The 19,858-nt window shown below is 42.9% G+C and overlaps 1 protein-coding gene across 5 annotated transcripts in view; it reads right to left on the reverse strand.

Moving 5' to 3' along the window:
• The window catches only part of LOC140257622 (contactin-4), a 250,817-nt gene that overhangs the window by 65,220 nt on the left and 165,739 nt on the right, over window positions 1-19,858 (reverse strand). For all 5 annotated transcript variants that reach the window (XM_072347049.1, XM_072347045.1, XM_072347047.1 and 2 more), the window contains 2 exons: window positions 16,093-16,188; window positions 1,405-1,608 (listed from right to left, as the gene is read on the reverse strand). In XM_072347049.1, the coding sequence (XP_072203150.1) occupies window positions 1,405-1,608; window positions 16,093-16,188 (300 nt within the window). The remainder of the gene's footprint in view (window positions 1-1,404; window positions 1,609-16,092; window positions 16,189-19,858) is intronic.

Raw genomic sequence — 19,858 nt, forward strand, 5'->3', positions numbered from 1 at the left:
ATGGAATGAAAAACTGAACCTTGCAGATTCTTAAAATGAAGTTTGTGTCTAATAGTAGTGCACTCCTATTTTAAAACGCACATTCAACTTTTGATTACTGTCATCCATGGCTCTGCAGACATTACAGCACCTTTGCTGTTTAACTCAGGAATGCATTCCGGAGCTCCTCAGAGGTTCAATTAAAGTTTCATATCTATAATAAACAGCAGAGTGCACATCAAAGGAATCTGAGAACATTCCTGCGAATTACCTCGGGAAGGCAATTGGTCTCTGTAAATAAAGCTGAGTGCGTGCAGAGGAGCGATGCGCTGGGGTAGAGCCCTTGGCAATGCACTTGACGATGAGGATGACTACCAATCATCACAGCATTACCCTCTGCTTCAGAAACAGAGCAGCCACTGAGCTCGGTTTTGACAAATGGAAGCGCTTTCCTCTAGGTAAGGCTTGCAAAAAAGTCTTGTCTGTTTAATACCTACAAATATTTCTTGTTCAGCACTGAAAATGTTAACATGAGATGAATTTGAATACTCCTCCCTATCTTTCACACCGTCTTAGTTTCAGCCGGATGGAATTGCCTTCCTCAGAGCAGCTGGTGTGATGACTTAGGCTGGACTCAGAGGGCCACGTTTGCTGCCACTTACACTACTGCATTTGTAGAGGTGTGGTGTAAAGGGAGCTGATCTGAGGCACAGAACAGCAGCTGTCCTCACCCTGCCCAGCACAACAGGGGCACTGCTCCTCACCCCAGCCCACCAACAGCCCAACGTGGGACCTCACTTACCACAGACAAACGGCTGCAGCTGGCAGCACCACAACCCTGTCCTGCACAGGAGGAATCTTTGTGAAATGCCACTAGATGACAACGGATCTTCTTCTAAAAAGAAGTTTCTAATAATACATTTCTATTTCTGGAATGAATGTCCTAAATGTTAGCCTTTAAACAGACGCTTCAAATTAACATGCAAATGCATTTTTCTTATCTCCTTAGAAATGACTACGATACAAATCAATTGTCCGCGTAAATTTAGAAATCCTCTTTTGGTTTCTTTTCTTTCTTTTCTTTTTTTAGTATTATTCCACAGACTACTAAAAATAGCCTGGATTCTGCTAGGAAATACAGCCTGAACTAACAGTTACCGAAACAACAAAGTGCTCCTGTACACTTCTGGGCTGCGGAAAATGAACAAAACTGCAGCAGAATCAAACTCTAAAATATGTTTTATGAAAGTTCCTCCAACAGTGGAAAAAGCAACCTTGGCCACAGCACCACAAAACCCATCAATGTGAAGGACGCTGAACCAGTAGCTAAAGGGGAAAAATCTCTCCCTTTACTCAAACGTAGAAATATTTGAGTCCATTCCTTAAACTACGGGTGACAGCCAAAGAAACCCAAGCAAGTCCTACCGTCGTTCCTGAGGATGAGCGGGGTCGGCGGGCCCAGGACCCGGCTGTTGGTCACTGTGTTGGTCACCACACACGTGTAGTTGCCCACGTCAGAAGCCTCCACCTTTGCGATGTACAAATTTCCTGTCTCCTGTGAGACGAAGCGGCGGTTGTCCTGGTGCACGAATGATGGGTACTCATTGAAGATCCAGGCGTAGGTGAGCTCTGGAAGCACAGGAACCATCAGTGTTGGTGACAGACAACCTTTGGCTGATAAGGGGCTCCAGCCCAAAGCTCAACTAGAGCCCCCAAAATGATTTTCACCTCATTTAGGAAACAGACACATCACAGCCCATGCAATGATCAAATAGCAAACATTCTGCAAGTTCTCAACTTTAAGGCCAGAAATTTCCCAACCTGACACTTCTGAGACTGTGTGTAGACCTCAGTTCTTTTGAAAGGTTCCTTAGGGTTCTTCCAATCAATCAAGAGTGCAATGTATTTTATAGCAATTCCACTTCTGTCACGGACATTTCAGCCTTCCTGACTCGTGACTATTTTTTTCTTCTTAGTTTTTGTTTGAGTTTGGAGGAGGATCTGCCAAGCTGTGGTATCATACACTATACATTTCATTCATCTGGGATTCCAGAACCAGCAAAAATTCCAAACACTGAATTAAGCAGCTGTAATTTTCTATGTGTCTAATTAGAAAACAATCTGCATTTTGTAAGGCATCATATTTGGGCCAGAAGAAGTAACAGAGAGACACACTGCAAGTGGTTGCAGTTTGTAAGTGAGGTTAATGCAATATAACCCTATTATATTTGCCTAAGACTAATATGCAAACCCTCTAGAAATGCTTGAAGAACTCAAGTGAGTGCAAGATCGTTGCAGTTTTCTAAGGCAACAGTAATTACACTAAAAAGCACATTCTTAGTTTAATACTCTAATGAGTCATAACTGTAATTGACCTCCACTACCATTAGGTATTTTGGAAAATACATTCTGCCCTCACGTTCCACTGTTTACACACACAAGAGGCTGGAATGCAGTTTGTGGGCTTTTATTTATTTATTTTTAACAACAGGATTATAAAGTGCCTGCTTAGACTTTTAGGAAGTTATGATAATTACGTTTACGTGGGAATATCTAATCATCATATTTACACACGTGCATCAAATTATAAGTAACGCCACGCTGGCACCAAGAGGATACTCAGAGCAAACAAGGGAGCACTTCTCAGTTGGCTTATAATTTTCTGCAGGTAGTTTATTATCTTTTTTCTTTTTTTAATTCCCAATATTTTTATTACTAGGCTATATCCATGTGCTTTTGGGCTAAAGACACCTTTAGCTTAAGTAGTTCTTGCCTCCATGCTGGTGAGAGAGATGAAGAGCCCATCTGCCTTCATTCTCAAGACAGTCATTTCATTCTTAAGAAGGCTGCAGTAGCTTTTCCTAGGCTCTGTTCTGGAATCATAGAACCACCAAGGCTACAAAAGACCTCCACAGTTGTCCAGACCAACCACCCACCTACCACCAATATTTCTCCACTAAACCACGTCCCTCAGTACTACATCTAAATGCTTATTGAACACTTCCAGGGACGGTGACTCCATCACTCCCTGGAAACTGTTAAGGAAGACACAGGAGAACAGAAAGCAGGTGTGAAGTTGTGCAGGAGTAAAGAGGTCTGACCAAAGAGAGAAGCACAATAGAAACAAACATGGATTCTTTCAACACCAAAGGCCCTAAAGGGGACCTATTTCCATAGAGGGTGAGCCTCCAAAACCTCTCCAAAAGGCCTCTTCAGGTAATACTCGTTTTGCTACATGAAACAAAGGAACTCCAAATCCAAATGCTGGACATAATAAAGATCTGATGTCACAACTTGTCCTTCCTTTCATTAAAATAAACCATGGCACGAAAATGCAGCTGCCTGAATTACTCAGCCTTACATGCTTGGAGCAGTACATTATTGCTACAAGAATAGCTGGATAACGGTCTTGCTAAAATAACACGGGATTGATGGAGTACAAACCACAGGAAACAAGGCAGACTGAGTCTCTGTAAGTGCATTTGCTTGTGTGGCAACATGTAAATAAATACTGTATCAAACTCACTTTGATTTCCTTAGAGATCTTAGTGCAATATTTATGGCTTTTCAAACTTGACGGATTTCTTTTGATAAGGTTTCAGATACTAATTGCTCTGGAAGTGATAGACAGTTCCCATCCCATAGGCAATTTGTAAGATCTGTGTAAACAGACACTTAAAATACAGCCTGAGATAGCTGCTGGTGGCTGTGGGTGATGGAAACATTTACCAAGTTACAGACAAGCACCTTTTCAGCACAAAGAACACAGAGTAACAAGCAATTCATGGCCCTAATTACACATTACACTCTATACACTTTATATATTTCAGGAATTTGTTACAAACTTCTGCTTTTTAATTTGGAGACTGTTCCATTAGTAGGCCTGGGAATGGTGGGGTCACCATCCATGGAGGTACTCAAGATCAGATGCTGTACTAAGGGACATGGTCTAGTGGGGAAACATTGGCCATAGGCGGTCAGAATGGATGATCTTGGAGGTCTTTTCCAGCCTTGGTGATCCTATGATTCTATTTTATCTCTGTTTTGCTTTTGCCTTTTACAACAGGAAACTCTTTTCTTTATACACACACACACGCATATATATATATATAGTCTTTTCCATAAAGGCAGGACTGCCAATTAAAAAGGCCTCTGTAGCTACTGTGGGTAAAGCGATTAAAACATTATTAAGATTACAGTTACCATAAAGCTGAGTGGGAAAATGAAATTTTGAAATTAATATTTGCAAAAAAAAAAAAAAAAAAAGGGAATAATTTATCATTTTTAATAAGAACAGTGTGGTACAATACACTATTAGTTTTTATGGGCTTTACTGAAAGTTACAGGGATTAATCCTGTCATTAACAGCTCCAATAATTTATATATTATCACCTACTATGTCACTCTCAAGTCAGACAGGCAGGAGCTATTATTCAAGGTGAAACAAAAGCTCAGCAGCAATTCCTGTAAAGCGCAATAATTATACTTTGTTCCACAGAGCAAGAAACAGATGTGAAATTAAGAAAATGAAGAATCCCTTCCCTGCATAACAGACCCAAGCAACCCGAGCTGTGACAGTAGCAGTACAATGTATTAGTGCATCACTTGGAGATATTTTGAAATGAAAGGTGGGGGTCATCCTGCTATGCTATCCCTAAGGACAAATGAGCTGCAGGTGTAGTGAATACGCTCTGAGTTAGGTTTGTGCTTTTCTTGGTCTCGCTCCATAAGCCAAGCATGGCAGTTTACCATATGGGATCTGTGCTCTGCGCATGGCTGGAGTGCAGACTGCATCTGCTGATAGTGACAGCATATAAACCTCATAACAGAACGATTTTTGGAGGACAATTCACAGCTTTTGTTCTGTTTTTCCTCCAATTGCTTGCATTTCTCGGTGTTTAAACTTCCCTTGAGTGGTACTAACAGATTGTTTTGATTGTGACAGTAAATTCAGGCAATGATAAAATGCAACTGATTACCTGACGAATGTCCTGCGAATTCGTTTGGTATTCTCACCTCACTAAATTTTGCTGACTGCTTGTAGGGGACATTCCTAACTTCAAATGTCACTGGGATCTGATTGCTTAAATCAAAGTCCCCAGCCCCCTGAATAACACAACAAGCTGACCAGGAGGCTTAATGCACTACAGCTGTTTGTATGAGCATGCAGTGGGAAAGAGAAGACAAAGGACCATCAGAGAAAGATGAACTCCTGGCATTACTTACCACACACTTGGCCCTACTCAACCCCCACTGCTCCTTTCCACCCATACCTGTTTGTCTGCAGCCTCAGTGTTACGCCTGGAGTTTTGGGCAGTTTTTCTCCTTTATGGTTTTATTATAATAGTAGAGCTGCATGAATTATGCATCGTACACATTTCTTTTGTGAGCCTATAGCCCATTTCATTGCCCTGCCAGCACTTTGGATCAATTTTTTATCTACTCTTCTTAAATAATTGCCGCATAATTTAAAGGAATCAACCTGGATGCAAACACTGCTCGATAGCTCTCCCCTCAGCTCCATGCTCTGGGGCAGCCAGGTAGCAGCGCTGCTTCTGGGCCACAACTGCACATTTTAATAAAAGGAGGCATGAATAATGGATAAGATTAATCTAAAGTTACTAAGATATTTTCGGCTAACCAGTCGTCTGTACTAAAACTGACAATGCCGCTACTCAACAGTCAACCAGCGGCAAACGAAGATATGAACTACCCTTGCAGATAGAGCAGGAAAATAAACCCTCAATACAAATGAATCAATGTTCAGAATTTAGCTTAGAAAAGCACGAAAGCACCACTGGTCCATTATGGCCAGTGATGATATGGTCTTTGACAAAGAAAGCAGAATCATCTGTGATGGAGTATTTACCCACATTGTTTAAGGAACAGCTACAACTTTACTGAGACCTCTCCTTGTTTGCAGCAGCTCTGCAGGAAGTGAAAAGCCTTTAGGAGGCACATTAGGAAGGATCTGCAGGATAACCAGAAGGACGCTTTGTTATTTAGGGGTTTCACTTGAGGCTGCGTTAGCACGAGGCAGCTACAGGAAAGGACCCTGCCACACAACAACACACTCCTGGAAACCAATCAGACACAAATCCTGAAGCAGTCAGATCCACCAGGGTGTAAAGCAGTAAGGTGAGGGGGTTAATGAGGTGGGAATTGGTATGAAGACATGAAACCAAAGAAGGTGATGGGCAGACTGAGGGGTCATCTCTCCATCCTGAGGTACAATCAATCATAACTACAGCATCTCTGTGGTTTTACAAAGCTTTTCTTAAAACCCTCCAACAGTGACACTGTGTAACTTCCCCACAAGGGCAAAATGCACCAGAAGAGAATGGGGTGATGCTGCAGGTTGCGCTGCTGTCATCTCCACACCAAGCAAGCAGGCCCTCTCCAGTTTGAGGCAGTAACTCCTGCAAACCTAACTGAGACCCGTGTGTACTGACACATCCGTTTATGGCAGCAGGAAAGCTGGATATAGTGTACACACTCATGCATGAAAATGCATGCAGTGAGTGCAACTTCCAATGCCCATCATCAGTTTGCCATCCTCCTAGTCACAAACAACGCAAATACACAAACCGATGTCAGGCACATTAATGAATCAGAACACAAATGAGGGAAATGCACCCACTGGCCAAACTTAATGGCAGACTCACCCTCACAGCCATCTGCAAGGTGTTCAGGGTTGTGTTTGCTTCCTGACCCCATGACTCCATGCCCACTCAGCACACGGAGCTCCATGTGAGAGTAATAAAAAAGGTGAGAGGTCCTCGTTACCTGAAGCCCAATCAATAACCACCTGCATCTGCTGCATCTCCATTTGTCAGCATCAAAAATAGTTAAATATTGGATGGCTGCCCATAATTGACCTGGCTTATCTCTCGCTCACAGCCTCCAGCCCCAGTTGATGGCTGGCTACACCACCCGCATGGCACTGCAAACGTTAATGAGTATTGCACCGTGTCTTTTGGGACTGTGACACATTTCTAACTTGAAATTCCCCCAAGGAGAGAAATCAGCAGCAGCCTTTATCTATGACTGAATGGAAAATGTTGCGGAAAGTCTCATGCTACTGCATTAACCACAGCTAAATAAACAAACCTATTTCAAAAAGGCCTGATAGGCAGCGGACACCTTCCCACACCTACAGCAATCTGGCTTAAAGGGTGACCGGTTTTGTCTGACAAACCTCATAAATGGTCTTACAGTAATGTACAGCTTAGCCTGGTCTCACCCGAAAGAAAACCCCGTAACAAACTCAAACTGCAATTGTTCGAAGAGCTATGCTATTTCTGGGGAAACTTGTTATGCACTGAACAACAACCAGAGAACCCTGTCCAGGTTTCACACCTACATGTTGCATGCAACTCCATTTAACTCCAGATGATTTGACATTTCTCCCACCAAGCAATGCACAGAGCTTTATGATGCTCACTCTGTTTTTAAGCTGATCCCAATGAGGAAATGTAGGTTAAAAGAAACTCACAATAATAATAGCTCAATATGTTCCACAGAGTGGCATCAGCACCCCCATGAAGGAACACAAAGGAGCCAACAAAGCACCTCTGTGACAGATACAGACAGCAGCAAAGGGAAAGGAGGGAGAGCCAAAACAAAAGACACAGGGGGCCCGACTGAAGCTATTAGTTACTTATGGGCAAATATCAAATAAGTACGCTGTAAGCTGAGCACATGCACAAATGACACACTGCATGTTAATTCTGCACTGTATTTCTGAGCTGCAAGATTCAATCATTGCTTGTATTTCCCCAGCTTGTTCTACGCAGTGCTGCAGATATCACCTTAAGGAATGACTCGCAGATTTAATCCATCAGTTTGTTTTCTGTTTAAAGCCACGGAGAGTTAGCCTAAAAATCTTCCTTTTTTTTTGCACTTGCTTCAGTAAAGATAAAGGTCCCTGGGCTTATTTTAAAACATATTTCAATGTGACCTACTTAATCCTTTAATACCAGCCTTCAGTACCTTTGATCAGCCTCTTACTGTAGCTATAAGAGATTACATCAAACCTTTCTAAAAACAAAGTTGTTGGTGGAGCATTTTGTAACTGCAGTGAATTAATATTACAACCCATTGGCTGCAGGTTGAAATATTTGGCTAAGCAGTGAGGGTGGGCAGTGTGTCCTTTAGGGGAGAGCACTGCACAGAGATCTCCATACACAATGCCACACTACTCCTCCACACGACACAGGAAAACAAACCCTGTTTGCACATTTGATAGACAGTGTTTTGACATACATCAGTCAGAAGCAACATCATGGTTGCACATTGAGATGTATGAATCAGGTAAGAGAAAATGCTCTAACCAATAACCTGATTTATTTTTCATCTCCAGAACAGCTCAGCAGGACGGAGTGCAGGACTTCTGCGTTATGTGGAGCAGTAGTTGCATTCAGAGACATGGAAAGTCAAATCTGACTGCAGAATTAGAGATGCAGTGCTGGTGTTGAGGGCATGCTTTCTGTTATGAGCATCCCAAGGGAGCTGAAGGCAGATCAGACCCTGGCTGACCCTATGAGTGCAGTGCCAGTGGCCAATTACAGTGGGGTGAGTGTGGATAAGGGTTGTGGCAAAATGGTTAGAAGAACCTGGGAGCCATCCTCAGATCCCTCATTTATTTTGCATAGACATTAGGACTTTGGATAAATGCCTATTGACTGAACGCTGTCAAATGACAGATTTCACTCTTTAGGCAGCCTCTGTCTACCCTACCCTTTCCAATACCACTTCAATCTTCATTTAGAAGCAAAAGCAATATAACAGGGGAATGCACCACGTGACTAGCTTGCAGATTATCTCTTTTTAAACATGTCACGAGCTGCCACCGAGAAATAAAAAACCCACTAATGTCACGATCCTCATTATTTCCAAGGTCTGAACTGGAAAGATGAGCCTCTTCTCTGCAGGAATTACAAGCATCGGCCAGCCCACCTCCCTGCCCACCCTGGGACAGTCCAGCTGGGGCACAAACACACAGCAAGAGGGCAAAACCCGTAAGAGGTTAAGAGGTAAAACCCACCTGTAAGAGGGCAAAACCACAAGGAAATCTGCTGTCTCATTTAAAACTGCACCACAAAGTTACAGAGTCAGAACCTTCTCAGCCAGAAAGCGAAGTAGCTCTGCTGGCACTGAAGGTGAATAAATGGTGTATGTCAGATGAAAACTGGGGTCTGAATGCTTGTGTGAAATTCTGTCTTCAACCATGACCTACTTTGCAACCCCTACTCACAAAACCCAGCCCTGCTGAAGCAGGGCAGAATGCAGGCCAGGCACAGGCACCACTCACACAGCCGGGTTCCTAGAGAAGCCCAGACCCAAAATGTGCTTGGCATCTGTTACTGGAAATACTTCTGATTTCATGAACTACTCAAATAAAACAATACCTGTGTGTTCATTACGTCATCAGAAATATCAGCCTTTTGTGCAGGCAGAAAATAAGAGTGTTAAGCGAGTTAGAACAGCACATTTCCCTCATCCAAATTTGGGAATAATTTCTCTTGCTCTCGTACCACTAAATACGTTGATAAACCTGTACACAAGCTGAATCAGCAGTTTTAGAGAAAGGATCTTGACAGATTAATTTTAATTTCATCCATTCCCATCCCCGGAGAAGCTCTTCTTACTCTTAATAATTTAAATGCTGACCATGATGTAACGTAAAAAATAGATGATGGGAGATGCACTCTGAATGGAAGCTACAACTCTCAATCACTTCTTATTTAAATGAGTTTCATATGCCTCGATCTAAGTTTAATGGAACTTCTTTTCCTGAACTGCAATAGCCTTCAGCACGTGGAGCCCTGCACAAAGCACGCTGCTGTCCTGCAGCTCCACGCACACTGCCTTGCTGCTGCAGAGAGGAGAGCACCAGATAGCGCTGCTGTGCCCACAAGTGCTGCCAGGCACAGCAGCAAAGGTTTATAAAGACATTAAGATAGGAATGAAAGAAGAGAAACTATTCATGCCTCAAAAAGGAAGAAGTGGGGTGGGGTAGTATGGCAGTCTGCTTGGCAAAAAGCAAGAGAACAGCGCTGGACATATAGATGTGCAAGAAGTACATCTTTAGAAACCCCTGATGTCATGGTTTTGGCACAACGCACTGGAAGGAACTGCGGAGAAGTGAAGGCTGAACATTTAGGTTAGTGTGGTGAAGTGGGATGGGGACATAAAACACCCCAGGTCACCTGGCATGCAAGAAATAGGGCAGGAGAAGCACCATCATTCCAACAGATACAGAAAAGCAATGGCACTTGTCTGATTCAAATCTTCCATTCCTCTCAGGACATCACCTTAATGGGAATGTGTCCTAAGAGAAGGATCCGGCACTGATAAGGTGATTTAACACTTCCAGGATCGTGTGCTTAGCCTCGCCGCATCCAGCATTTCTTATTGGCATAGATGCTGCACAGCAGGCAGAGCAGGCCAGCACTGATCTGACAGAACGAAATCATCATCAGCAGTCAGGCTGACATCAGATGGAAACATCCTCGGCCTCTTTGGCTGTTTGTGATTAATAGACATATTTTTTTCCTTCATTCTGTTGTTTTTTCAAGGCTGACTGTTTAAATACTTGTCAAAGTTTTAACATCAGCTTTGCTTAATGTTGACTCTAGGGGCAGCAGAGGAGAATATTACCAACAACTCTAACCTGCTCCAGGGGAAGGCCCCCACACATTGCTCTAGTGATGGCATGGAAATGCCATCAGCCCAAACATTTCCATCGGTTGCAGCCATCGAAGTGCCCAGAATTGCTTAAAAAAAGAAAGAAAAGGGGGGGAAAAAAAAGATAAAAGGAGAGAAAATATGAGCAGAGAAGCCAGGCACTAATCATTTTTTTCTGCAGAGCACAGAAGTGGTCTTAGCACCACTGTAATCAGTAAAGTGCTTTCTGAAAACATGCCCAGTGTCTACACTTCACTACCTACCATGCAGCATGAAAGGCTGAGATTGAGATGAAATCAGAATTGCCATCTCTTCTGTCAAATGCTAAAATTTCGTTAGTTCTACTCGATTAAGTTGTGCAACAGAACTAAAAGTTCTCTCAGCTACCGGGGGAAAAAAGGCAGGAGAGAGCAGGAAAAACCTGAACACATCCATTACATGAAAAGATGTGAAAATAACACTGTCAACGTTTTGGCTCACAGACAGAGACTACACGGGTGTATTTCCAACAGCAGTAATGGCATTTGAACAACTGAACCTTAATAAATCCCCTCCTCTTTGGGGAGACGGATGTCCAGAAGCACGTCTACAAGGAAGCTGACAACTTCTCCTCTGGCTTTTGTTTTTGTGTAATAATAACAATGAATACCTTCAGAATCAAGCAGTTCTGTCTAGGGCTTTCCTACAGAAACAAACGATGACACAGAAGGACCTGGGATTTGGGACCAGAACTGGTGCTGGGAGGGGTCTGCTCATGGAGCACCATCTTCAGTGTCCACAGGCACATGGGCAGGGGCACAGGGCATCCTAGAGAAACATCAGTGAGTTTATAGCGCACACTCAAGCACTATAGCCATATTTAAGCCATCCAAAGAAGCTACCAGACAATTTATTTTTTTTCCCATACATTACTGAGATAAATTGAGTGAGGAAAAAAGCAATAGATGTGGTGGTACAGGCTATGAAAAGGAAGACCTCAGAATGCATTGTACCTCTGGAGAATGCAAAGAGAACACAACATTTAAATCGTTAGAAGCTTTTCCACGTACATTCGTCATGCTTGGAAATTTGAGATCTTTTATTCTATGGGATTTTCTTACAGGGGCAGGAAGGCAGATGTCATGAGAGTGTTGTGTAGCCAGATCTTTCATAAAGATAAGAAAATCTAGGGAAGGGGGAAAAAAAAACTGAAGAAAAGCCCTGAAGCCAAATTCATTTATCTCTCCACAGACAGGGACAGGATGGGTTTTAGGGCTAGATTTGCAAACTTGGTCTTCTGCACGTTTATGGATGTGCCACTGATGGCCACATGAAACTTGAACACCTTCCTATGACTTTTGCTTTAGTATCCAGACTTGAAACACCAAGGATGACAGAAGGTAGCTGAAAACTGTAGTTAAAACATGAACGAACCCTGCCCTGAAAACCAAATGAATCTGACAAAAGTTGCAGCTCAGTAACTCAGTTCCCATACACTTTAACAAAAACAGCTATTTGGCATTAAAAATGTTTTGATCATTTATATTTTGGAGATCAAGTCAACAGCACAGTGACCTCCAGACAATCCCTGGGCTTATTCCCTACAGACTTGTGTTCAGAGCCCTGAGAAGCACAAGAGAGGACTTGCTTTACTTTGCACTACATGCTATTTTTTGGGTGGGAAGGAGTAAGGGTGTTCTTTTTTCCTTCTCTTATCTTCCCAATAAACGGATCTTGCCAAACTTGATTAACAGTGCCATGAAAAATCCAAACAAAGTAAAAACATTTTCAGCAACAGCTTTAAAAGTAAACAGCCTGTCTGACATTTCCAAACACTTCACTGTTTCTAAATATGCCTAAATGTAATAAAAAAGGCTTAATATGGAATGAAAATCTTTGGACAAACCCAACTTATTTTTTGTATATTTGTTTTCATTTTAGCGAACAAAGCCCCCAGATCAATTATTCATGCAGCTCTTGGGAAGAGAGGCAGCAGGGAGTATTGATCTAGGAGAGCTTTGAGAATATAAAGCAATATAGCATTGTTTTTATGGCACCCAAATTGCACGGCTCATCCCGAGGAATGCTGAGATACCATATTTAGGGCTCGCTGAAACAGACACGAAAACTTTCTGATGTTCCTCTCATTCCCAAAACTGTTACTGCATGTGATTTAAGCACCTCATAAGCGCTGCCAGGTAGAAGAGCGTGGTGAATGCTGCTGTAGCGTGCAGCAGCTGCCAATGGGATCCCGGTGCGGATGTAGCCCCATAAGGGCTGGAAAAGTTTTGTGATGTTTCAGAGATAGTCAACCTCAGCTGCAAGACAGCTCATTCCCAGAAGGAAACCATGCGGGTGAGTGTGCTCCTGCAGTCCTTCCACAAAGGAGATCTATTGTTAGGTGGTTAAGCTCTGTGCTTTATCACAAATAATCTCTGCATCACGTACACAGTGAATGCTCACTGAAGCCCAACTGGAATTACTCGAATACATTGAGGACTTCCAATCATCTTTTCCTGTCTACAGCTTGACCGCTTACACTTCTCCCACTGCTCATCGTGCTGTTAAATGTGCACCTCATGCCATGTTCCCACAGCAATGTTTACTCTCACATTATGTTACTGCAGAGTGGTTGACACACGACCATAGTTAAGCTCTGATTGCAAAAACAGTGGAAAGAATGAGGGAGAATCCCACGCGTTCCACATGATTATTTCAGACAGATGCTAACAACACAGGCAGGCCTTTTTCTACTGTTTCTTACACTTTAGTGCAAGAGAAAAGTAGAGAAGGGGAAAAAAGGAGAAAAGTAACTAAAAAGTGAAACCAGGCAAGGTATCACCAATACAGCAGGATGATGGTGGAAATATTTGTTATCTGGACATGTTTTCAGGATGTTTGTAGTAACACCTGACTAATAGGAAGCTTTATATTTGGCATTCTTATGAAGAAGAAACTTCTCAACAACTAATGTATGTAGGCCAACATAACTCCGCTTCCAACCGTCAGCTCTTTAAACATTGACGGTGAAAGCAGTGAAATACAGCCAATACTTCCAAAGGGAAGAAGGCCTGGAAGCAGACAGATGTTTCAATTTTAGTACAACAATGCATTTCTAAGACCAAGATGACCAACGACACGGTGGCGGACAAATCTTCTAACAGATTTCTATTACTGAATTTGCACAGGTAAGGGCAGCCCTGAGCACCGCAACCTCAGTCACCTCAAAACTGAGGGAAAACTGCAGCTGATCCCCCACACACAGCTGGGATTTTTTCCTATCAGGAGAAAGTTGTGCCTGCCCCTCTGGCACCCAGAAGGAAAACCTACACTCAGCTCTCAGCAACACACCAGGTCTCAGCTTCTTGTTCTTTTCAGGCTTCTTCCATTCTCCCAAATACACTCAAACAAAACAAGAGCTTATCTTCCAGCTGAACTGTTTTGCCTGCTCTTTTATTTTTGTTTTTATAAGTAATTTTAAATGCAGAACAGAAGCTGTAGTAAAAACATTAAAAAAAAAACATAATGTAGAATTTTTCCCCAGACAGTCCTATGCTTCTGCGCTGGCCATGAACGTCCCCAGGCACTTTTGGAAGGATGATGAAGTTAGCTTTGCTGTCATAATCAAATTCCAAGATAAATAATTGTGTTTCTTCCATCTTAACGCCACTCACACTTTCAACTCGATGCATTACTCCTCACTTCTAACCTGGCTGCTGCACCACAACGTTGAGTCATTGCAAAGTTACACTCAGAGGCAGCACGGGGAGCTTTGCAAACGCTGCCTCAGACCCCTGGGATGGGAGCTGCCAACGAAACACTGCGATTTTCTGATATGCAGTTCGTTCCCAGAGACATCTGATATTCTCATGAAGCTCCATCTGCCCAGAGCTGGAACAGGAGATAGCTGTGGTAATTGTGCAGTAACTGCTAGAGACCAAATAGTTTCCATTACGTTGGGAGACATACGGAGTGTGATGCACATGATTGAAAAGCATTAACGTTGCAGTTGTGACTTCTAAAACTCATCGTTATTTCTAACCTTGGGAGGAAGGAGGAGGAGGAAGGAAAAGAAAATGAAATTATTTCCAGAGAGAAGATTAATTCCTGCAGAACAAGGGTCTCACTCTCAATTACCTGGAACTATTTTGACTGTCCACAAAACGCTTTCTAAGCAAACCAGAAAACCACCACGGGTGTACAGCAGCCCAGCTTGGTTACAACATTGCAATAGTATCAATTTAGACTAATTGTGGATCTGGCTTGATACAATTAAGATAATTTACTAGCTGTAATAGAGCAGACGGTAGAACGTGGCCATGTAGGAAGACATCTCCCATCCAAACGACAGAAGGAAATAATTGCCCTTCAGTTTCCTGTCTTTCTGGGCACCAGAAACACGCTCGCCTCCTGTCACCTCCCTGTCACCCTAGGATGCTGCTGGGCAATTCTCATCCAGCTGGCGAGCAAGGATTCAAAGGACAGGCAGATGTCAAAGCATGATTGGAAATTCCTTTAAAAGGGATGCAGAACCATGAAATATGATGACTGAAAGATGACCACATGCCAGCGATGTACCAAAATCCTCCCAACACAACGGCAGTGAGAAAATGCTGTCTTCCATAGGGTCATGAATACAAAATCCTCACAAACCTCCTTGCTATCAACACTGATATTTGTGCTATTGGCTCCTGGCAAATAATGGCATCTGACAGACACCACATGCCCTCAGAACACATCATTTTAGGGTAGGCACATACAGCAGCTATTGCAGGCTCTTGGTGTTACCATTCAGAAGGTACACAAAGAACATAATACAGCCCTTGTGACAAACATAAAACCTTATGGCAATTCAGAGTAGAAGGTTGCAAATATGTAGTTTGTTGTCATGGTATTTCCTCCTCTCCTACACAGTTCTGCTTAGCCTCTCCCTTTCATAAAAACTGTAGGAAGAGCAAGGACTGTATTTCCATATGAGGCCTGGACAATTGCTAAGAGAAGCTGAGCATCCAGGAGAGAAAAAAAAAGGCAACAAGTGTCTTAGAAATTGTAATAATACTGAGAAGATCATGCACAGAAGTATCTCTGTCAACAATGTCCAGCCTAGTTTTCAGAAGATACACACAGGTCACACATTAAAAGGCTTCTGGCAGTTCCATAAGGCCTTGGCCACGTCTTTCTTCTCCATATGCACATACTGCTCTGGTTTGCCTCAGCTTGTCTCCTACACACATACTTGGACACAGCACAGCTAAGATCTTTTTCTGCATTCATACCCAACTAAGGATCTCCCAGTTTCTTTGCTCAACACAACCACTGAGAACCAACCCTTCAGGCAGGCAACACCCCAGAGCTGTTCTCTGAACCTTCTGAAGCATATCTTGACAATGAAAACCTTCCACATTCCCACTGCATCCCCAAAGCAAGAGAAGCAGTCTGCCTTACCTCCAGAGTGTGGCGGTGGTCCACACAGCAGCACCATGCCCTGGCCCTGACGAACAGACACTGTGCTTCTTACTCTGGTCTTGAAGTTCTCAAGATCTGTAAAGAGAAATAATTAAAGGCAATTGCTTATTTTTCCTAACGGGAAGGACAAAAGGTTTATTAGGATTCTGCTGCATGACAAAGAAACAAAGTGAGCATCAGCTTGCATGAGGTTGGTTTGTGGAACTGGGTGGCCTACAGAGCAGCAGCAGCCTGCTGCTAAAGTAGCAAAAGGATCAGCAAATGTACCAAAAGCTGTAAGATGGGAAGAGGACGAAGTGTCGATTTACTCAGGGCAAAAGAAATGCCTGGAGAAAACTCCAGCAACCCATAATGCTGCCAGAAAGTTCTTATATGTTTAAGAAGAATTACTGCCTTAACCCAGTTCTATTTCCCCGCAGGAAACTTGTTACTTATGCCCTTGCAACCCATGTGCAGAAACCCTTCCTTTCCCATAAGGAAGTCTCTCATTAATAACTATGTTAGCCACACGGTGCTTTAATTAAGTTCCATTCCTCCTTCCACCTCTCTCCCTTTACTCTCCTCCAGGGGCCACATGCTGCAGAAAAGCAGCTCCTTCTTGCCTTGCTAGCTGAATTCAAGAGCCTTGCTATGAGGTGATGCCGCACAAGCCCAGCACCAGGCACTGAGCAGCACCATTGGCTGCTGTGGGAGCACAGCACACTGAGTTGCTTCAGCAGCCTCTTAAGAGTCCCTTGCATTTCAATTTCCATTTCTCCAGCTCTCAGTGCAGCTGAACCATGGTTTGGTGATTGCAAACCTGTTGTCAGTGCAGTTGGGAACCAGAAGAAACACGAGCGATAAATATTTAACAGCAAGAATTAGCAGGAACATCATTCAAATGTTAAAAGGGCAAAAAAATTAAGCCTTGATTTTTATCCCCTGTTGAAAACGGTCTTTTGGAAGCACTACTGTGCATACGTAAGAAAAGAAACTGGGAGGAATGACTGCTTCATTTCAGACAGATGAGCATGTAGGTGGTCACCCTGGAGCAGTCTGAGCTGGAGCTGAGGATGCCCCTGTGGTACCCACTGAAATCACAGCCCCTCCTGCCCTCCCAATAGCAGATCTTCACTCTCACCACAGTAAATTCATAGCGCAAATAAGTACAAATCAGACTTGTGAGAACTGGGTGGTCAGGCAGATCAGTGGTTCCTGTTATGCTGAGAGCTCTGCTCATGGACACATCCTGCTGGAGTCAAATTAAGGACAACATGCAGGTGAAAAGGGAAATCCATTGGAAACAACAAGCAGGAATTTTCTCATAGTGCTAATAGGCATCCAGTGCAGGTCTGGCATACACTGTGCTCTAAGTTTTATCGTCTCAGGGATCCACTTTAGTTTCAAAATTTGCATTTCAAGTTGATAAATATTGCGTGATTTTAAAGAGATGCTGCATGCATAAAAAACACACAATTATTTGTAAAAGCAGAGACAGTCTGAACTAAACAATTACTGACCTGCCTGCATTCTGCTCCAGCTCGCAGACAAAACCAAACTAAGGTTGTTCTGCCATTTGCATCAGCCAGCTCTGCTGGAAAATCAAACAACTCTGTGGGCATGGTGGGATGGGTTGGTGGTTGGACTGCATGATCTCAGAGGTCTTTTCCAGCTTTCATGACTCTGTGATTCCAGGATATTTTGAACTCGGGCAAAATGGGTGCACACAAAAGGTTCAAAACGGGGTTTGAGTCCAAAATTGATCCAAATTTAATCTGGGTGCCAATTCAGCAGCAAGTTTGGATGTGTTTGTTCAATCTCGGTAGAAAGATATAGACACAGAGATCCTCACAAAGACTCAAGAACACAGGTAGTAAGAATAAAGTCATTTCTGATATAGTCTACAGATATGGAAGAAAACAGAAGAATAATTTCAAAGTCTTAAATAACATATAATATGGAAGATTCTTTGTATGGTTATGCAGTATATATATGCATAAACATCTTGCTCTGCCTTTGCACTATTATGCCACATGCATATACATCCATACATATAAACACAACCAGAACATTTCAGAGCTTGCACTGAACTCTGTTTTCAGTTCTGAATTCTACAACAGCCACACACAGGCCTATTTAGAAGGTAAGAAAGAGCAATTGCATCAGCTCTCAGTCTGCATGGTTAAGCCCACTCGAACAGAGCTCCAGGGAATGCTTCAGTTAATCACCAGGGAGGGAATGAGAGAGGCCTTTCATTACCAATCATAAGGAACAGCCACCTTGGTGATCCAGCAACTCCTGATTACAACAGTGTGGAGAGAAAGTACACGACTCGATTGTTTAAATGCAGACTTTGTCCCCTAATTTCTTCTGCGGGGAGGAAATAACCCAATTTGCTGACAAAACAGCCATATATTTACGACAGGAAAAGGAAAGGATTGCTACCAAGAGCAATCTGCTTGGATGATCAACAAGGAAACGATGGGAGAATGGTCAAAATCAATGTGAGGCGGCAAACAAAGCAGAGCATTCATCATTACCATTCCCAGTGCAAACTATTGAGTTTTGTAAGTCAATTGTCAATTCTGGAAAGCCTCATGCGTGTTGTTCTTAAAAACAGGCTCTGAGAGAACCAGCAAGATTAAGGTAATTATAAAAAGGCTAATGTCTCATCAAACTGATTGGGCTGATGACTCTGACGCCTTCATACTTTAGATTTATTTGTGCAAAACCTAAATAGTAACATGAATTAACAATAATAATATCATTACGTCTTAAAGATGTTATTAATAAGAAGCTTCATTTAATCACCATCTCACTACACAACCTTTCCTGAGAATTTAGGAGCTGCATCCGTATTGTTGAACAGCTGCAAAGCGTACAAATCAGTGCTGAGCTGATTCGAGAGGTTCTTCTGCTCTCACATGCTGTGCCAAATGGACAAAAATGTTTTCTACAAGCTTCTGCTCAAATGGGTGCAAAATACTGCACCGAAATTTGGCACGGCTGAATTCCCTGTGTACGGAGGTCAAACTGCTGGGTTGACACAAGTGAAACTCACTTGCTGGGTACCAGCCCACGGGAAGCTTTCAGGCTGGAGTAGCACTCTAACACTTATTTTCCTGTTTCTGTTGCCTCCTAAAGAGAACACAGTTATCCAGTGCCCTGTCTGGAGGGGAGTGAGAAATCACCGTCTGTACTTTTAACATTAAAAAAATCAAAGGGATAGGAAAGCAGGAAAAAGAATAACTCTTGCAGATGAAGAAGGACACTGAATTCACAGTGTAAATGCTGCAGTTGTGTATGTGACCCCAAGAAGCTTTACTTACAGCTACATTCTGCCTTGCCTTACCCCCACACCCAAGGATTCTGACTAGGATTTTTGTTCTTATATCATTATAAATAAAACAAACCCCTAAACCAACCACACAAACACAACACAATAGCCCAGCAGACTGCCTGGGGCAGCAAGCTCTCGGCACATTTTGGAGGACTATGACACTTCCACACCTCCCTCATCACCAGCTCTTTCCATTGGAAAGTGCAGGTGAGCAGATGTCACCAACAGACCTGGGAGGCCCACATGTTTGCTCCTGGGACTTGGCAACACAGAATGTAAGGAGTCTGAAAATCATCACGTTACGATTAAGCATTTCAAGCTCCCCACAGGGTACTACAAACTCCGTATCAGAAATAAGAAACTTGGGCATTGTAGAACAGTACGGATGAATGCTAAAGCATTAGTAAACAGAAGGGAGATGACGTG

This window comes from Excalfactoria chinensis, chromosome 12 (assembly GCF_039878825.1).
Source record: "Excalfactoria chinensis isolate bCotChi1 chromosome 12, bCotChi1.hap2, whole genome shotgun sequence".
Classification (NCBI taxonomy): domain Eukaryota; kingdom Metazoa; phylum Chordata; class Aves; order Galliformes; family Phasianidae; genus Excalfactoria; species Excalfactoria chinensis.